The sequence below is a fragment of the Chenopodium album genome, chromosome 4, assembly GCF_948465745.1.
Source record: "Chenopodium album chromosome 4, dcCheAlbu1.1, whole genome shotgun sequence".
Classification (NCBI taxonomy): Eukaryota; Viridiplantae; Streptophyta; class Magnoliopsida; order Caryophyllales; family Amaranthaceae; genus Chenopodium; species Chenopodium album.
Window position 1 is genome coordinate 77,547,015 of NC_137837.1, and position 22,490 is coordinate 77,569,504.

The window sequence follows — 22,490 nt, forward strand, 5'->3', positions numbered from 1 at the left end:
TTGTACAGAAATCTTCATTGATGTTTGCTATTATGCCAAGATTTTAGTATTGGTGTCGTCCATTTTAAAATTTTCTCTCCAAACAAAATCTTCATTAAGTTTATGTTCATTTCGAGTTATTTTAAATCTATACTACTTATATTGTCATATGGTTTTACTAATATCATTCTTTTCCGTTTCCAAGTAAAAATGGTTCAATTTTTCGAATATAGGGGATGATCATTGGTTAAACATAGAAAAAGTGGAGTGAAGAGTAAAGTGGGCCCAAAATCGAAATGTTGTTTTTCTTCAAAATTTTAAGTGGTACATTTTGATTTACATGCCTTTTTTATTTTATTTTATTTTTATTTTTTTAAAGGTGATTTACAAACCTATCAACGCACAATTTTAACTCTTAATATTTAACTAGGTTAAATCCCGTGCATTTGCACGGATGTTGAATAATTATAATAAAAAAATATAAGAAGTAACAATTACACACAAAAAAAAAGAAAAGAAACGATTGATCAAGTATTAAAACCCATGAAATATGTTAAAACACCGCAAACATATGATAAAAAATTATTTAAATATGTAATACTCTGTATTTATATAGTGCAAGTTGATATGTTTGGAAATTTAGTTTAGAATTATATAAAATGAAAGTCATAATCTAGATTCAAACCTTTATTTTATATAATTACAATGTTTTTTTTAGAAAGTAATTTTGGCAAGTAATTTTTTAGTAATATATTGTCAAGTGTCCCTTTAGATTCGCTTTTATTAATATGTAATTGATTATTTAGTTATAAAAAATATGCATCTTGAAAATACATTATCGAGACAATTTCAACAAGAATACAATCTATCTTTTATCCAAAAAAAAAACAAGAATACAAGACCCAATTTAACTATGTTTATCGATATATTGATGTATAATTATCAAAATTCTACATAGAGAAGTACGAGTAATTGACAATTTAAATTAGGAAATTTTTACATTTTACCAGGGAAAACACCTACCTTCACATTTATCACCGGTTATTTTATTTATTTATTTATTTTTTTTACTTTGCTACCACCTAAATCAGAGTTTGGTAAAAATCACTAACTGATGCTTACACCATTACTATTTCCGTTAGTGGCGCTCAACCACCATCCAGCCACCACTCCTTCCCCAACCACCTTCAGCTAGGGATGTACATCGATCCAAAACTGGACCGGACATGACCCGGACATGAATGGACCGGGACCTGAATCCTTGATTTTCAAGGACCGGAGACCGGATCTGAATCAACAGGTCCGGTCCGGGTTTGGACCTGAATAGACCTGATTATTGATTTTTTTTCGTTTTTTTAAATAATATAAAATTGCTGGCCTGTTTAGACCTGTTTGGACCAATTTAGACCTGTTAAGCACCTGTTTGGATATGTTTTTGGACCTGTTTAAACTTATTAATTAAAAAAAAAGTAGCTTTACCGGTTTCAGGTACAGACCTGAAAATTAAATTCCGGGTTTTACCCGGACCGGACTTGAAACCCGGAATCCTTGAATTTCAAGGACGGGGACCGAACCTGAATCTACAGGTCCGGATCAGGTCCGGTCCCAACAGGTCCGGTTCAGGTCGTTTTTCAGGTCCGGGCCAGTTTTTGTACACTCTTACCTTCAGCCACCACCCCCTCCCCACCTCAGCAGCAACCCCCTCCCCCATCCCCACCCTCGGCCAGCGCCCCAGATACCCTTAGTCGCGCCGGCCGGCCGACCCACCTCATCCCACTCCCACCACCCTTATTCTCTCCCTTCCCCCAAACCGACACTCAATCAGCCGCAAATCAGCCACTAACCCTCACGCCCACCAATCAGCCACAAATCGCATCCAACAGGCGGCGCGAAGGAGTTCATGCTCTCTAGTCAGCCTAGAGGTGATCATTGGGCGGGTCGGGCCGGGCCGAAGATAAAAAATTATGCCCACTTCTCGAGCCGGACCGGGTCGGGCCAAGCTTCGGGCCGGAATTTTGTGCCCAAACCCGCCCCAAAATGGTCGGGCCGTGCGGGCTTTTCGGGCCAATTTCGGGTCGAGCCTCAAAAATCAACTAAATATGTGTAAAAATGTATTCCTAAACCCGCCCAAAAAAATTAATTTTTCGGGTCGGAAAATTATGTCCAAAGTCCGCCCAAAACGGGTCAGGGCCATCCAACGGGCCGGGCTCACCTTGATCACCTCTTAGTCAACCACAAATCGCATCCAACAGGCAGTGCGAAGGAGTTCACGCCCACCAATCAGCCACAAATTGCATCCAACAGGTAGTGCGAAGGGGTTCCCGAGCCACCCAAAACTACCATAAGTGAAACTAAAACTCGTTTAGGGTGGTTTCAGGCTTGTGGTTTATGGTTAGGGGTTTTGGTTTTGGGTAGGGGAAGGGGAGGGGAGGGGTTTGATTCTGGTGGGGTCGCCGGCGCTAGCCGCATCTTTGGGCGCCGGCCGCCGGCCGCCGGCATGGGGAGGGTGGCTGACGGGATTGGCTGGGCTTTTGAGGGTGGCTGTTTTTTTTTTTAAAAAAAATTTTGATTTATTTTTAGGGCTGGAATTTGTTGTGGTAGTGATGTTTAACAAACTCTGATTTAGGTGGTAACAAAGTAAAAAAAAAATTTTAACCGGTAGCAAATGTAAAGATAGGTATTTTCCCTGATAGCAAATGTCAAAATTTCCTTTAAATCATTTACTTCCCAATCTCTTTTTGACCAACCTGCAGCAAGTGAAACTATATTTAACCTTAACTCCTTAATGCTTTGTTTGGTTCATTGTTAGTAAAGGAAAAGAAGAGAAAGGAAGGGAGGGGAAAAGAAGGAGATTTTATTTCCAATGTTTGGTTAATGAAAGGTAATGAAAGGAAGAGAAAGGAAACATGCTTTATTTTCCCTTTCTATTTGAATTCCTCCAATTTTGAGAGGAAAGGAAAGCTGAAAATTTGTAAATAGACTTTCCTTTTTCACTTCCCTTCCATTCCTTTAAATTTTCATGTCATTAATCAAAACCAAACATGAAAACATATTAAAACCTTTTTTTTTCCCGGCCAAATCTCTTCAACCAAAAAGGGCCTAAGTGGTTGAACTTAATTTGTTTACAATGATATAAACATATAAAAGTTGTTTGAAAATTATTATTAGTCGAATAGTTTTATTAATATATATTGATACAAACTTGTCCTGATTCTAAATTATATTGATTCAAATTTGATTTGAATTGATATTTTAATCTCACTCGAGCTCATAAATGGTTTGACTTGAAGTTGACCTAACCTAATTAAGTAATTATAAATGAACCTAGGCATGGCCCAAGCCCAAGCCCAATTTTACCTACAATTATCCAACTTAATTATACTTGAACTCAAAATTGAATTTGTAAAAACAAACATATCCAAAACATTCCAACCTAGTTATAGGACCATTTTACCAAAAACTTATTTATGATTGAGGTTCAGGAATATGTTTTAATACTCTATAATTATTGGAATGACGAGTACATATAACTGATATAGTGGATGAATTTTCTGCAACATAACGTTTAGGAAAATTAGCAAATTGCAGCCCAAAAGTTTGTATAAATTGTGAATTGCAGCCCGATTCAATTTTTTCATCGGTTTACATGTTGAAAAATCTTCGATTAAGGTTTTAGGGGTCATTTTAGCCCTTAGGGCCCCGAATTGAGCTCGGAATTAGCAAAAAAATAACGTAAGTGTCTCATATTTACAGTTTCCCACAAATCGATACATTTTTGTTACGCAAAACGAGATACTTGCGTTATTTTTTTGCTGATTCCGAGCTCAATTCGGACCCCTAAAACCTTAACCGAAAACTTTTCAACTTGTAAACCGATGGAAAAAATAAATCGGGCTGCAATTTACAATTTATATGAACTTTTGGGCTGCAATTTGCAATTTTATTTTCAAATGACTGCAATTTGCAAAATACGAACTTTAAATGACTGCAATTTGCAAATTTTCCTAACGTTTACAATGATATCATCATAGGACTATGCAAAGATATGCTTTGATATGTTAGATTAGTTAGTTGAGGTATCAGCCAGTGAAGGATTAGTTAATTGTATAGCAAAATGATGAAATATGTAGTTTTAGCTTACGCTGAAAAGGTGTCACTGAAACTGAGCTGAACACCGGGTGTACAAATCTAGCAAAACATCCAATTTCGGATAAATTTGGACTAATTTTAGATTGTTTTTAATCAGATTCGAGATTATTTTTAATCTTACTTAGGCCCTGTTCTTTTGAGATTCAAGGCAGAGCAGAGCAGATTTCAGCAAATCAAAGCAGAGCAGAGCAGAGCAGATTTCAGCAGAGCAGAGCCGAGCAGATTTGATTATTATTATTATTATTATTATTATTATTATTATTATTATTATTATTATTATTATTATTATTATTATTATTATTATTATTATTATTATTATTATTATTATTATTATTACTACTATTACTACTACTACTAATACTACCACCACCACCACCACCACCACCACCACTACTACTATTATTATTGAATATTTATTATTATTATTATTATTATTATTATAATTATTATTATTATACCACTACCACATACCACTACCACTACCACCACCACCACCACCACCACAACCACCACCACCACCACCACCACCATTATTATTATTATTATTATTAGTATTTATTTATTTATTATTATTATTATTATTATTATTGTTATTAAACATTAATTATTATTATTATTATTATTATTATTATTATTATTATTATTATTATTATTATTATTATTATTATTATTATTACTACTACTACTACTACTACTACTACTACTACTACTACTACTACTACTACTAATATTATCGCATTATTATTATAATCATGGAATTTTTAAAGTTAAATATTAATTATTATTATTATTATATTAATTATAATAATAATTATTATTAAATATTATTTAACTATTATTATTATTAAAAATTAATAATTAGTATTATCTTAATATTAATTGTTATTATAAAAATCAATTATTGTTATTATAATTAATATTATTAGTTATAAGTATTATTATTAATATTAGTATAATTACTATTATTATTACTATTAATTATTATTAATTATTATTATTATTATTATTAAATATCAATAATTAATTATTGTTATAATTATTATTATTATTATTATTAAATATTAATTATTATTATTATTAAATATTAATTATTTATTATTAAATATTAATTAATTATTATTATTCTTATTAAATAGTAATTATTATTATTAAATATTAATTATTATTATGATAATTCAATATTAAGTATTAATCTTAAGTAGAGAAGAGCAGAACAGGACAGAGCAGAGCATATTGAAGCAAAGCAGAGTAGAGCACAGCAGAGCAGAGCAAAACAGATTTCAGCAGAGCAAAGCAGCTCTAAAGAACGGGGCCTTAGGGATATATTTTACCTGATATAATTTTATTGCACATCAAAAGATGATGTTTAAGGATAAATTTCATATTGAATATATGAGGTTACATTTACACTTATGACTTATGAGTGAGTTTTACAAGGTAAATTTCTAATTTAATATAGCTTTATCAATAAAAAATAGCTATTTATTATATTTTATATCAATATCACTTTGATCACATTATGGCAACTTTATATATGATATTCTGATGTACACAACACAACCTTACTTGGATCTTTTTACCAAAATAGCTACTTTAACAAAAATATTTATCAAAATGGCTATTTTAAAATATTAATTCCCAAACTAGCTATAATATTGACTATAATATGCAAAAGATATGGAACATTATTCTTTTTCCTCATTTCATTTGAACCGGTTTTGCAGAAGAATTTTATTTAATTTTTTTTAAAAAAAAAACAAAAACAAAAAAAAACACTATTGAATATAATCAAACAATTTTATTTGGAATTAGGTTTAACCTTCACACTTTGCCACAAGTTTTCAATTGATCCAATACCCTCTTTTAAATCTTTGATTAAAGCTAGATACTTCTCATCATTCTATAATTTATAATTATGTATACTGTGTTGTTTATATTTTTTAATTGCATATTTGATTGAATAAAAAACTTTTTTTGCATATGTATTTGTAGATTATGTAACTGTAGATGATGAACAAATTTAAAGAGCATGCTTTTTTTTTTTTTTTAAATGTCAAAGAGTATGCTATAATTAAACCTTATAAAAAAATTATTATTCTGTTAATTTAGTACAAAAAATCACTTGATTGCATATTGTAATTATCCAATATAGGTGAAGATCATATTAGACTTTGAAGCTTATCAATGTAGTGAACTTCATTTGGGTATTTCATCAAACACCCTTACGGGCAAGAGTATGTAGCTAGTGGGTTTAATTAAAAATAAATTAAAAACAAAACAAAAAAAAAATTCATTTGGTAAAACACAAATTTCCAAAATTTATAAATGACGGTTAAATGGTAATGTATTATTTAGTCAATGTTATAGCTAGTTTTTATCTAAAAAAATGTTATAGCTAGTTTGGGAATTACATTTTAAAAATAGCCATTTTGGTAAATATTTTGGCTAAAGTAGCTATTTTGGCAAAAGATCCGCCTTACTTAAACGTTTGTCCTGAAGATGCATGTTGATATTGAGATATGACATGAAGTTCTTCCATAACTTGTTCATTTTTAGTTATGCCTTTCAAAATTTTTAGTTATGTTCATTTTATATAAACTACAACCCTGTTCTCTTCACCTTAATTTTGCTAAACTGAAATTATTTTCACTTAACTGAAATTATTTTCACTTAACTGAAATTATTTTTCATTGATTTTCTATTATAATTCTTCTTTAAGAAAACTGAATTTTACTGAACTGAAATTATTTTTACTGAACTAAAATTAATTTTACTGAAATGAACTTATTTTTACTGAACTGAAATTATTTTTACTTAACATTATTTTTGTAAGGTGAAGTGAACTGGGCCTACTTCTCATATGCCTTGTGAAAAATTTATTTCTCCAAAAAATTCATGTATATCGTTTTATATATGGTGCAACTTCATCGTCGTTGTAACTTAGGAGTTAGGACGATGATCCAGCCCCTTGCATTGTCACTGGACAAATCGACTTGTTTATAACCAATGACACATCTTTTCATGACGACAAGTTTATAGGACAGGTAATTATGCAATCACTAAGGTTGTATGGAGCCAATCGCACATGCTTGCATTGGCCATTAACCTAGGAAAATTCAAACAAACTTCCTCCAAAGCACTAGAATTATATTCAATTAAGAATCTCGTTATTTCATGAGTATAACGTATCCTATGTTAAGAACAAACAAAACGATTAAAAATAAATTAGTATGATGCACAGTGAGCGTGTGACAGTGGACCCTCTTACCAATGTAGTCACATTTACATTAGACGACATTAGTATTTTTTTTTTTTTTAATTGTGGGTTCCACCCGTTTTGGGCTAATTCGAATTCGGAGATCAGTTTTGGGTAATTAGGTTCAAGTCTCCTCCTAATTGTTATTGCAGGAGATCGAACACAGGTCCTCCCTATCAAGTGCAATTCCAATCACCACTACACCAACAACATCGCATCTCAAATACTTAAAAACGGAAAAGTTGAAAGACTAGCTTAGAAAAACCATGGCATCTCTAGAAGTCCAAAAGCTGAAGGAAGCAGCAGTGTATGGAGATGTAGAGTTCCTAAAAAAATGCGTCGAGTCCAAAAAGCCCATCCAATACTACACCAGTTTCTACCCTTGGGACGACGATAGGTACTATCACGGCAACATCTTCCACATAGCAACGAGGGAAAATCAAGAAGAGTTTATCAGAGAAGCAATTGGTATGTTACCAATCGAAGACACCCAACAACTCCTACTCCAACCATGTGATAAAACAGACAACATTCTAAATGCTTCGTTTAACCCCCTTCATGAAGCGGCATGGGTTGGTAACGTCGAGATAGTAAAGATGTTTCTAAATGTGTTCAGATCAAAATATTTGCCATCTGATCATTCCAAAAGACCTTGGCTACAAAAAAATTACAGAGGACATATCCCTTGTCACCTAGTTTTTGTTAGTGCTAACGAAGAATGTGCGTTGGAAATTTTCAAAATGGATACGGAGTTACATGCCAATATTCCTACTCGCCGTGGCTCCTCTTTACTCTACGAAGCTATTCTTAAAAAGTTTGTCAAATTAGCTTTGGAGATCCTCAGCTCTCCCCACTCTATTAGTTGCTCCGGGGTTGATGGTTCCACTCCTTTGCATTTCATGCATTTCTTAGATTACTCAGGTATGGAGTAGTTTCTTAATCAATTTGTTTATCTGCCTCTTTTAAGTTGTTCTATTTGATTTATTCTGTGTCTGATTTGATTTGATCTGAATTTTTTTTTTTCTGAAATAAATAAATATGTTGAATTGAACAAGGGCTTATATATTATGATGTTGTTATGTACTATGTCGAGCTCTGCCTAGATAAACAAAATGGGGTTTAATCGTCTTTTCAAGTATCAGTAGAGGGGTGCATGTGTCTTTTCATGTACTAGTTGAGGGATACATATGTAATTTCTTCACTAAACTAGTAAATGCAAGTTGCAAACAGTAATTGGACAACTCATTAAAAGTACTGAATAAATGACTACGACTTTTCAATATATTTACAGAAATGCCACCAAATTAACAAAAAATTGTTTATCTGGCAGATAAACTTGTATTTGCCCTCTTATTTGTCTATTTGATAGATTGTATTTTTAATAGATTTTTGTTCAATCATCTAATTTTTACTATCATATTCTACGTCTATTGATTACAGAAGAAGCAGAAGAAATCTTTAGACAGCTGATTCAAAGAGAGCTAAAGTATATAAAACAAAAGAGCAACAAAGGACATTCATCAATATTCCATAATTGGGCAAAAGGTGGCAAATTGTGGCTATTTAAAAGTTTTCTAAAGAGCAATGATATCATCTTGGATGTAAAGAGGGTTTTCGTGGAATTAACCATGCAAATAAATTCCAGTGGTGGCAACCCTCTACATATTTTAGCTGAGTTTACTACTAGTGAAGAATTTGGTATTGAAATATCACAATTTCTCATAGATATATACAACCAAGAAGTGTCAACACAAGAGTACTCGAGCATCTCACAACATCAACTGCCCTGGTTGGTTGAGAATAATAAAGGACATACACCTTTGTCGTTGGCAATAGACCGTCAGTATGAAAAGCTTGCAATGTATATATTGTCAGTTGATGAAAATGCGGTCGTTAAATGCCAGAAAAATGTTATGTTCTTGGCTATCGAGAAGAGATGCCATGAAGTTGCAGAAAAGATTTTAGCCATAGTTACTAAACAAGGTTGGACTCAAGTTTTTATTAATGATCAACAAAATGTCTTGCATCTGGCACCATTATGCACAAGTAAGTCAACTTCTTTCTCTCGTTATCTCTTGTACTATTATATCTTAAAATTTCGACTACTAGTACAGATCTGTAATGTAGTACCTAGTATAGCATTGTCTTCATTCTTTTTTACTAGCTCTACATATTATACTATACTGGGTGCTAATCGAGCGAGTCGACCACAAGCTGCTCGTTTAAAGATTTAAGTCACTTACCTTGAATTTCAAACATTTGTTGATTATATATATTTTCCTCTCTATATGAGTTTTTCCTACTTTAGTGTATTATTTTAAATTTATTAAGTGTTGTAAAATTTGTTTTTAAACATAGTGAAAAATATTGAATTTTTTTGTACACTATCGAGTTTTGAGCAGATTCGAGCGAGCACGAGCCAACTTGAGTCGAGTTTGAGCTGCTCGTGAGTTGCTCTGCTCAGTTAGCACCGAGTATGTTTAAAAGCAATTAAAATTTCATTTAGCATTATTTCTTTGTTTCTTCTAAAGCAGGAGACTTTTGTAAAAAGCTAATTGAAGGTCATCCTGAGTTGTTCAAAAGAGTTGATAGAGGGGGAATCACGATATTACATAGTTGGATAAGAAACGGCGAAGTATGGCCATTTGAGTACTTTTTCACAAGTAAGTGGAGAGGTTATTTCAGCAAACTTATTGGTGCTACAGATTACAAACACCGCGACACCCCTTTTCATGTTGCTGCAACTACGACTCATGAAACAACGGAACAAGTTGTAGAGCTCATGGTAGATGCTTACAAAGAAGAAATGCCTAATTGGAATGTGAGTGATCTTAGTATAATTCCATGGTTTCAAAAGAATAAACACTATCAAGGTCCTCTTCACTTGGCAATACTCAACCAACGTGAAAAACTTGCCCTATACATACTATCACTATATAAGGGTGATCTCATTAATACACTATTAGACCATTATGAGCCGGAGCACTCTACTTTGTTTCTTGCTATACAGAATAATTGCTCTCAAGTATCCAAAGAGATATTGGCTAGATTAGCCAAGGAAAGTTGGACCAAATTTGTAACAGATTCCTCTAAAGGTCGGAATATATTGCATCTGGCTCCAAGTATAACAGGTATTTTTGTAAGATTTAATTCTTTGTCATACTTAGCTTGTACTTAGTTATGTGTAGTGAATCATGGATTAACAGGTTTTTTCCTTAAAACATATTCCCTCTGTTTCCTTTTTTTGGCACCATATACTGGCTCATTTTATGTGAGAGGTTTATGAGTCATATATATGGTGCAAAAATAAAGGGAAATTTCATGTGTCTCATATTGAGAGACAAAATTTGTGTCTCATATTGAGAAACAAAATTTGTTTCTCATGGGGGCATTTTCGTGAATAAATCAACAACTTTTTCATTATTGTGGGCTGCACAATTAAATAAATTGTTGGTTTATTCACCATGAAAAAGTGGGGCATCCCCATAAATAAAAAGACAGAGCGAGTATATGTTCTTGATTGATTTGTCTGATAAACTTTAACAATAAATACTTATTAATGTATCGACGAAGAAAACATATGTGCTTTTGTGAGTACTTTGTTTGTATTATAATGTACTAATGTTTTGTAGAACATGAAAATATATAGATATAGAGTTCGGGACATGGCTAATTAATGAAGCACCAGTATTTATCACCGAAAAAGATAACAACGGACAATCACCTTGGGATAAAGCTTATGAAGTTGGTCTTGCTTGGTTTATAAAAGCAGTTCTGAAAAAAGATCCATATGTGTTCAGTAGAGCACCCTTTGCTTGGATAAAAGCATGTGAGAATGGTCATGTCTCGGCTATACGTGCCTTCATCGAGCATAATCCGGGTGCGTTTCGAGATTTTTGTACTGAACACAAGGATTCTCCTTTGCATCATATTCGACTCCAAAATGTAACGGAGTATGAAGAGTTTCTTAAGATTCCACGCATGAAGGATTTGCTCAATGTTCAAGATTCCCAAGCAGAAACACCTTTACACAAAGCAATACGAAGAGAAGACATATACTTGACCGAAGTGTTGCTCAACATGGATAAAATTATATATGACATCAACGACCACCAAAATGTAACTGCCATGGACTTGCTGGCACATGTATGCAAGAATCAGGAAGCATGGGTATGATTTCTTTTCATAACTACTTTTAGACGAGTAATTCTTTTAATTAACTTGCACTTTGCCTTTGTTCATTGATTTGCACTAGTAAACTTAACAAATTACACACTGGCATAACATGTACGTACTCTTAAACATGGGTCTAGCAGGCCGCATCCGCAACTAAGAGAGAGTCCATTTCACAAGACCAAAAAAAAAGTCCATCCCAAAACCATAAGACAATAGGAGGTTTAGCTCCTCTTCTTAGCCTTATAAAGTGTTTGACTCTCTCAACTTTTATTAATGTGAGACACTTACATATGTTATTTGGTAGAATATACTTCAACTTGTACTACAGTACTAGTATGTGATTTACATTGAACATGATATCTATAAGGTAATTGGAACAAAATACTTATTCTGTGATATGCATTGAACATGATACCTATAAGGTATGACTTTTGACTTATGTATTATATAATTTTTTGGAAAATTTGTCCAGAATAATACCACCTTTGGATGGTATTTCAATAATAGCACGTCCTTTTGATTTTTCCAAAATAACGCTACATTTCACATGCATCTGCCAAAAATGATACAAAACCGGTTGGTAACCTGGTTTACAGGTTACTTGAGACACGTGTCACAATCTCATTGGTTAATTTTTTTGACACGTTGACTTTTGTACTAAAATTTACTAGGTGGTGTGACTACTATATTAGTATCAATGAAAATCAAAATAGATAATTGGTGTGAACAATGACTTTCATGATTATTCAGTATTACATTTATATTTTTTTTAGATTAATAATGTTATGAATTATGATTCATTACAGTGTCAGATGTGCAAAAGAAATGGACTTAATCCAAATATAAAAACAACATACTTCAAGCATAAGACGAATTTGTTAGATGTACGAACTTCACTATTTGTGGTAGCGGCTCTACTAGCCACAATTACATTCACTGCAGGATTCACTCTCCCAGGTGGATTCAATCAGGGTACCGGAGAGGCACTTTTGGCCAAAAATGCATCTTTTTTAGTATTTTTGCTATCGGATACACTGGCCTTGTTTTTTTCAATGTTGGTGCTGATTTGTCTCACATGGTCCATGGTCTACAATTCTAGTAAGTCACTAATATTGATCGATCGAAGCATGGTGTTACTTAGGGTGGCGCTCAATTGCACCTTATTGGCTTTTCTAACTGGCGTTTACACGGTTATAGCCCCTAAGTCCTTGTGGGTTGCCGTTGTTATTATTGTTATTATAAGTTCACTCATAGTAATTTCAATCAATAAGAGATTCTTGTATCAAGTCATGGACAAGTTGTTCCCTGCTGCAAATAAGGAGTGTAGAGACCCAATGCGTCTGCTGGAATTGGTAAGTTTTGATATTGTCATTATATTATCACCACTAATTGTACCTTTTATTTCTTGATTGAATTGTTATTTAATTTGTCTCAATTGATTTGTCTCAGCATACATGATGTGTTTATATGACATAAATTTTCTTACAAATATATAATGTTCTAAGTTTTACAATGTTAAGCGTGAAAGTATCCATTATTTAGAAACAATATGAGTATTATAAGAGAGCGGCTTAGTTCTATAAGAAACCAATTAGCCGTCTTATACTTAATTAGATCTATATTTGGATGAACTGCAGGGGTACAACCCTAGAGAAGAACATGATCCCTTGCTAAGTCATAATGGATAGAGTTGAGGGTAAAGCAGCTAAACAACCTTCTACTCAATCAAGCCACATGCAATTGGTAAGCTCTTTGTTTTGAAACAATAACGTAGAGAGTAAATTTTAATGTCTTAAGATATAATAACTTCTATTCTTATAGCTTATATGTGCACCGGTGCACGCTTTCATATCTGATTTATTAACAGACGTCGTCTGTACTTCATATTTTAAAGTGGTAGTAATAAATAGGAAAATTTGTAAGAACAGTCCTTTTATGTAGACCTTTTTATTTGAAAGGTCTTTTTATTTAAAAAAAAAAGGTGACACAAAAGGTCCTTATATCGTATTCGGGTTGTGACGAGAGTTCTTTGACCATTTTTCGGTGTTGACTTTTTTTGGCCAAATTAAAAATTGTCACGTGCAAAGCACATGACCACAACAACCAGTATAGCCGAGGAGGGCGGTGCAGGCGAGGGAGAAGGTCTAGGCGCGGCAAGGTAGGGGTTGGGAACTTGAGTTGATCCGGTGGGAGGAGGGACTCCGGACATGGGTGGTGGTGGGGTTGTTGTGATTGGGGGTCGGGTTTTTTTAATTTTTTAAAAAGTTTTTTATTTATTTGTTATAACCCAATCTCGTGGTGACATGTATCACTTAAACAAAAGAGAAATTATCAATGATACCCTTGTCGTTTTGACTTTTATCAATGATACGTATTCTTCATTAAACTTTCATTATCAGCGGTACCCCTATAATTTTACCTTAATTGCTACAGTAACCATGCCGTTAAACAAACGTTAAATTTAGCTCTGAATTATGCTTAATTTACATATGATCATGTTAGATTGCTATTTTTTTTTTTCTGATATTAAAATACATTTGATTGTGAAATTGTGTTTATGATTGCATGTAACAGTGTTATTTTTGATTTTGCAAAGTGATTGCTAAATTTTAGATCTTTTCAGATATTAAAATTGGTGTTGTGTGTGAAATTGTATTGTGATGTTTTGATGTGGTTAAATTAAGTGATTGTATACTGATTTTGCAGAATGAATGAGAATGAGAAAGTTGTGTTTCAATTCGATTTAAGTAGAAGGTGCATAGAATTGATATTGAAGTGGAGTTAGTGGACCCTGATGAATGTAACTTAATGGATTTAATCATAGAATTTGAAAATAAGTTACAAAAAAAGGGAGTAGTTATACTGAACCCTATTTTTGCTTATGCTTATAGATGAGATAAACACTGGCCAATAGATGATGATGGTGACTTAATGAGGTTGTTTAGGACATGTCCAAATGTTGTTGTGTATGAGATTTTATTTGGCACTACTATGAATTCAACTTCATTTAATGATCTAATGTATGATTTCCCTAAACAAAAAAACCAACAATAATTTAAAGTTACGTCTATATTTTGGTCTATCTATACTAATCTATTAAAAGGAAACATAAGGATATTATAAGACATATGACTATTTAACCATCTAAACCAATATCAACTATGTTATTTATATGTAAATATAAGTGCCAACAACAAAATTCAATTAATAAAAATAAAAATATTCAAAGAGTAACTCAATTTTGGTATGACAATGACAATTGGAGTTTTAAAAAGCCTTTAAAAATATTTATCAATTGCACGTCTACAACAGTAACAGCCTGGGGCAACGCCAAGGCTACTCACTAGTTATTGTTATAAAATAATGAATAATATAGGCTTTTACTAATGTGGATTAAATTTATAACTATAATTTTGAATTTTCAAGGATATAGTATTCAATTTGAACTTTTAAAATTGTGCAATTGCACAGGTTCTATAATAGTTACCACTTACTATAGTAGTATAGTTCACGTTCTAGTAATAATCACCAATATATATATAATTTAACACCAACAATTATTTATTTATTAGTAGCATAGTTATTAATATTGATATAAATTTGTCTCTTTAAAAAAAAAAAAAATACAAATATGTCCTGATTGAAAAATGAATTGAATCAAACTTGATTTGAGTTAATATTTTGATATGACTTGAACTAGACTCAAGCTTAAAAATGACCAAACTTGAAATTAACCTAATCTAATTATCTAAAAAAAAACTCAACCTTCGCCTCGCCTAAGCCCAATTTTACCTACCATCCAACTTAATTGTACTCGGACCAAAATTTAATAAATTTAACCTTAATTTGTCAAAATAAATCTAATTTGGAGACTTTATCAACCCTAAAGAACCTCGATCCAAACACAACCTTAATACCCGAATTGATGTTTCTAATCTCAGAACCTCTGCTCATTCTTTTCAAACTTCTCGAGCCTACTGCCGTCTCCTTCAACTAACATGTAACTGCATCTTGCCCCTTTTCACATCATCCGAATATAATTTGATTACATTTGTTGCATAAAACCCGATTTGCTGAGTGCCGAGAAGGTGTTTGATAAAATGCCTAAGAGAAAAGTTTCTTCTTGGAACGCTTTTCAGCTTATAGGAGGAATTTTGGAAATGAGGCATAATTAAGTTCTAGTGCTAAATTAGTGTGTAATGCAGTGATTGATATGTATGGTAAAAATAAAAAATGGTTTGATTCATCGATACAGCGTCAATATGGTGAGATGGGTTGTGGTATACTGCTCTGTAGTATTCAATGTTCAGCTGCTGAGGATGGCAAACAGAGAACGGTTATGCCATTTGCGGCCATGAGCAAGGAATACAGACGCGACAGACGACAGATGGGTTATGCAGTTTGCATAACAGTGAAAGATCATGGAACACGGACGAGTTTTAGAGCAAGGAGCACAGACCGACAGACGAGTTGTGGAGTTTGCATTGCACCGAAAAAGCGTGGAACACGGACGGGTTATGGAGTTTCCATTGCAGCAAATGAGAGATAAGTACTCCTCATCTCCACTCGTGTATAGCGCATTTATAGGATCATGATACCTACATTTTGTTGCAAAATTCTACAGTTGGTCACCCCATGATTTGAAATTATATATTAGCTGTTTGAGAGTTGAAAGACGGAGAACAAACAGCTGAAAGATGCTACATTAAAATAGGACATCTATAGCAGATTTTGTAGTGGTGGTTCTACAACAAAATTTCCTTCATTTCATTTTATTAATTGATATGAGTTATATTATATTAACAGAAAATGTTATGATCAATCGATTCGTGAGTTGGCTAGTTTGCTGACAAGAGACATCGTGAAACAACCCCAAGGAAGTCCATGCTATCTCACATAGTCTCATTTAATTTTTGATTCTTTTTGTCTTCAATTACTTTGGTATAAATAGAGGCAGAAGAATGAGATATTCAACAAATCAAAACTTCCATCTTACAACTCTAAGCCTCTTAACAAACTTAAAAACAATATCAAAATGGCTTCTATCCACACTCGATCTTTCAGTTTCCCCTCAAACTCTCACCCCGTTTCTGAGCAATTGGATCAACAATTAAACAGGTTGAGGTCTTCTCAAGCTGCTTCTACTTCATCCTTGACCACCAAACTTAGCGGTCTAAACGATTTATACAAATCAGTTGAAGACTTTCTTCAATTGCCCCAAAATCAGAAAACCGTATCTCAATCTCAACAAGTATTGGATGGATCTCTAAGACTCATTGACATTTGCTCAACATCTCGAGATGTCTTGGCAGTGTCAAAGGAACAGATCCAAAACATTCAATCAGTTCTTCGAAGAAGGTGCAGTGGTGAACTTGACATTACTAATGAAGTCGCTGAATACCTAAAAACAAGAAGAGCTTCCAAGAAGACAATCAAGAAGTGCTTGAAAGATATCAATGCAGTTGAGTCCGTTGCCATTGAGAGCATGCTCAAGGATGTGCAAGCGTTGACTGCTGAAGTCTTTAACTCCTTGTTGTCTTACATCGGTGGATCACAGAAGAGTAGCTGGTCTTTCTTTAGCCAAAGATCTGAGAAGAAAGCAGCAACATCCTTTGATGCTGTTGATGCTCTTCTTGTGAAGAAAGTGAATGTTGATATGTCACAACTAGTAAATTTAGAGTCAGAAATTCAAGAAATTGACGAAGTTTTGGAAGCATTGTTTAGGCATTTGGTGAAGACAAGATCAACTCTTCTGAATGTCCTTAGCAACTAGAATAGAAATTCATCCTTGTACAAAATTTTTTGATACTGTGAATATACATACAAATGAATATACTATACATACAATTCTCTCTAATTATATCTGTGTTCTTTAAGTTTATGCTTTCAATCATTCAGTCAATCTTACTATAGTTACCAGAGGCTTGAAGCCTGAAAATGGTTAAACAAACTTGACAGTACAAAAGACATGATTAACTCAAGTTAATTATTTCTAATATGAAATCATCTATGGTAAAAAAAGGGTTTCTCTTTCACGATTTTTTAAAAAATTGGACTAAATAAATAAGATCATTTTCCCTTAAAAGATATTATGATTAAATGAATGTTGAATATCCCAATAATGACTCCATGTGAAGGTACGCGTTGAACGACTTGAATCGACTCATGAATTCTCAGCTCATTAGCTGTTAATATTCCATTTGTCTGCAGGAGCTTCAATATATATTGCAGCATGAATGCATGAGATTGCATGGTCTCCTACAGTCAGGCATTCACCTTTATTCTAGGATCATACACACGAGTTGTTACATTTTTAAAGGGAGTTCTTCAAATTTTACTCAATAATCCATTTAAAATACATGTCAATTGCTAACCATTAGTAGATAAATAGAGTTGTTTACACTCGTGTGTAGCTGTTGCTTAGGATCGTGATAGACGTACAGGGTGCAGTATATGACATTGTACGTAAGATCATTATATACAATCCAATAATCAATTATCCAAGCATCGTTCGTGCTATAGTTAGCTGGCCAGCTGATTAGAAAGAGACAATATGAAACATAACCATGGAAGCCCTTTATATAAAAATAAAATCATGTAATCTTTCTGGGATTAATATAAGATTCCATTACTTGTCCTCTCTTACCTTAATGTATAAACGAGATTTGCATTTTGACTTCTCTAACTTTGTTTAATTTATGTAAAGAAATGCTTTATGAAAAAGATTAGTTAATTGCATAACAAAATGATTTTTTCTTTTTATTTGAAGTTTATTGCAACTCATGCAAATCATAAGTTATCATTAATAATTATAAGATTAGTACATAAATTGAATTTTGTTCATCTCTATTGGTTTTTACTTGTATAAGATCTGTGATGAGTAACACTTAAGGTAAGAAATCTATCTACTATCCTCTGCATTGATATACTTAGCTTCTTCATGTACTTGATGTAAAAATGAAGGATAGTATTTATAAATTAATCTGCTTTAGATTAATCCTACATTGCACTGCATATAGTTTAAGAAAATATATATAGGTATGTGAAATAAATTAAGATTTTGTAACGTAATGTGGGGTTATAAGTGAAATTTTTTTGTAAGATGTAGTTGTAGAGTTGAGTAAAATTATGTTGTGTGAAATAGAAGAACAAGATTAGCATAAAAAAATGGAGCAATTATATTGGTGTTTCTTTTCCAATAAGGAAGTCCTTGCAATTAATCCAAAAAAAATGAATTTATTAGTGTTACAATTAATCCAAAACATACGAAATCTAATTTGAGTGCTTATTTGACCTAAAAATTCGATTCAGATTTCAACCTATATGAACACAATAATTTTGCATTATGAAGAATAGACCTGACCTCACTGAACTTGACCGTTGACCCAAGTGTCCGAATTAACATCTCTAAGTAAGGTGTCAGTTGATTATAAGAGAGAAGTCATACATGTTTGAGAATTAATTTATACTTTGAATTTTCAATTCACCACATTAGCTTTGCCTTCATAGTTGAGAATTAATCTTCTTTTCTTCACAAGGGCACCCTTCTTGTGATTGAACAAAGCTACCAAGTAGTTATCAATTCCATTTAAGATTCATGGGCTACCCCGTGGCTGATTGATCATATTATCACAGACATGTGTCTTCTCCTCAAGCTGGTGATCCGAAGCTATATTGCTCCTTTAGTTAGTGAATAGTAGGTACTCCCTTCGTCCTTAAGTTAGAAGCCGATTTCTTTTATCACGTAAGTAATAAATATTGAAATAGACTTATAAAGTTATAATAAAGGGACAGAGGGAGTACAATGTAGTATTTTACTATCTTGTATTCTTGTGAAAAAACATTCGCCTTCCTTCGCAATTATATTAAATCATAGAAACCGGCCCAAACTCTTCTACATTATGGGCAGTTCCACCAGATCATCGTCATCTTCATCAAAACTATACTGCAGTAGAAACTGCAATCTCATCTTCAATTTCATTTACAACTTTCTATTATACTTGTATGATTTTAATACCATCATTTGAATTTATGCCAAAACCCTAACTTTTCAATTTGCTTTTATCCACTTCTTCTTTATGTTCTGGGCCTCACATAATCATGAATTTCTTATATATATGCCCCTTTTGATACCTTTTGTTGCCCAAGGTTCATAATGAGTTCATCCTTTGATATATTTGTTGCACCCACAAGGTGTTTGATGAAATGCCTAAGTGAGATATTGCTTCTTGGAATGCTTTGATTGTTGTAATGGTGTATTTTCTTTCAGCATCAACTGAATTGGGGCTTTGTACATTGACTTACAATTGTGTGAGATTGGATTGCAGGATTGGTTATGGAGTTTGCAATGAAATGAGCAGGGAACACGGTCGAGTTCTGGAGTTTGTATTGCAAGCATGGAACACGGTTGGGTAATGGACTTTGCGTTGCAGCAGTTGAGCATGGAACATGGATGACTGATGAAGTTTGCATTGCAGCAAATGAGCAGGGAACACAAAGGGTACGGTTCTGGAGTTTGCATTGCAGCGAAGGAGAGATAAGTACTCGCCATTCCCACTCGTGTATAGCGCATTTATAGGATCATGATACCTCCATTTTATCTCTAAATATAATAGTTGATCACCACATGATTTACTCTGCAACCAGGGAATGCAGGAATTATATTAGCTGAAGAGTTAGACATAAACGAAACAACGGATTAAAATAAGACATCATCTTGCAGATTGTACTGGTTGTTGTATGACAAAAAATCCTGCAATTCGTTTCTTTAATTTATATCAACTACTTGTGTATTGTAAGCAAAGTTCATCGTAAACAATTCATGAGTTGGCTAGTTTGCTGTGAAGAGACAATTTGAAACGAGCCCAAGTAAGAGCATGTTATCTCTCTGAGTCTCATTTAATATTTTGATTCCTTTTGTCTTCTCTTACTTTGGTATAAATAGAGGCTGAAGAATGAGATATTCAACAACTCAAAACTTCAATCTTATAACTCTAAGCCTCTTAACAAACTTAAAAACAATATCAAAATGGCTTCTATCCACACTCGATCTTTCAGTTTCCCCTCAAACTCTCACCCCGTTTCTGAGCAGTTGGATCAACAATTAAACAGATTGAGGTCTTCTCAAGCTGCTTCTACTTCATCCTTGACCACCAAACTTAGTGGTCTAAATGATTTATACAAATCAGTTGAAGACTTTCTTCAATTGCCCCAAAATCAGAAAACCTTATCTCAATCTCAACAAGTATTGGATGGATCTCTAAGACTCATTGACATTTGCTCAACATCTCGAGATGTCTTGGCAGTGTCAAAGGAACAGATCCAAAACATTCAATCAGTTCTTCGAAGAAGGTGCAATGGTGAACTTGACATTACCAATGAAGTCGCTGAATACCTAAAAACAAGAAGAGCATCCAAGAAGACAATCAAGAAGTGCTTGAAAGATATCAATGCAGTTGAGCCCGTTGCCATTGAGAGCATGCTCAAGGATGTGCAAGCATTGACTGCTGAAGTCTTTAACTCCTTGTTGTCTTACATCGGCGGATCACAGAAGAGTAGCTGGTCTTTCTTTAGCCAAAGATCTGAGAAGAAAGCAGCAACTTCCTTTGATGTTGTTGATGCTCTTCTTGTGAAGAAAGAGAATGTTGATATGTCACAACTAGTAAATTTAGAGTCAGAAATTCAAGAAATCGACGAAGTTTTAGAATCATTGTTTAGGCATTTGGTGAAGACCAGATCAACTCTTCTCAATGTCCTTAGCAACTAGAATAGAAATTCATCTCTGTACAAAATTTTTTGATACTTGAACATACTATACAAATGAATATACTATACATACAATTCTCTCTAATTATATTTTTGTTATTTAAGTTTATGCTTTCTATCTTTATATCAATCATACCAAATTTCTTGAAACCTGACTAAATTCAATATAGTATGATGAGATACATGATTGAAATTTACAGAAGTCAATTATTAGATCGATATTGAAAGTAATTATCTATTTTTTTTAAATTAATAAAATTACATTGTTAAAATAAGTTTCTTTTAGATTATGATTGAAGCTCCATATTAAGATACCTACGCGTTGAATCAATTCATATATTCATTGTTAATTAGCTGTTAATATTCAATGTGTCTGTAGATTTTAAGAGTATATATTATAGTAAGGGCTTTCATGAATGCATAATATAGCATGGTCTCCTGCAATCAGGCAGTATCCTTTATTCTTGGTTCAAGCACACGAGTTCTTACATTTTCTAATAAGAGATATTTATTCTTTAATTTGAATTTTACTCAATCTATTTAAAATATATGCCAACTGATCCTAAAATGGTGTAAATTCTACTCGTGCGTAGCTGTTGATCTGCTATTGCTTCGGATTATGATGGACTTACAAGGAGCAGGATATATATGACATTGTATGTACAATACAAATATACAATATCAAATATCCGAGTTAAGTTCGTGTTATAAATAGCTTGGCTAAATAATATCATCTTAAGCACTAGAATTGATCATACTGATACTAATTTGAATTAAATAACGTAAGTAGTATATGAAATTGTATTATTATGGAGTAATTCAAATCCAATTTTCTACTTTAGCTTTATCTGAGTATTTATGTAATTATGGTGGAAGTTTTTAATTCATTTGATTTCTACAAAACTGAATCTTAATTAATTTCTCATAAAATGAGATATTTTTATTTTATTTTATTTTTAATTTTTTGAGAGCTATAAAGGCGAGGGTGAAGAATCAATCTCTTCTAGAACCGGGAGGAAAACTCTAACCACTTGAGCTATCCCTCATTCTCAAATTTTCTCCGTTACAACTATTAAGGGCAAATGTTTCGAAGCTAATACAACAATCTTAGAGAGCGGCCTAGAGGGTATTTTCATAGTCACTCTTTTAGTTTGGTAGGGCAATA

General features: G+C 33.0%; 2 protein-coding genes across 2 annotated transcripts; both read left to right on the forward strand.

Annotated features, from left to right (window-relative positions):
- The first annotated feature begins 16,595 nt into the window (after window positions 1-16,595).
- LOC145628248 (uncharacterized) lies at window positions 16,596-17,333 on the forward strand. The gene has a single exon (XM_081680546.1). The coding sequence runs from the start codon at window positions 16,596-16,598 to the stop codon at window positions 17,331-17,333; it is 738 nt and encodes a 245-aa protein (XP_081536672.1).
- Window positions 17,334-17,681: 348 nt separating this feature from the next.
- LOC145628249 (uncharacterized) lies at window positions 17,682-21,326 on the forward strand. Its single transcript, XM_081680547.1, has 3 exons — window positions 17,682-17,697; window positions 19,921-20,060; window positions 20,505-21,326. Exons 1-3 carry the CDS (start codon window positions 17,682-17,684, stop codon window positions 21,324-21,326), a joined length of 978 nt encoding a protein of 325 aa, XP_081536673.1.
- Window positions 21,327-22,490: the final 1,164 nt, after the last annotated feature.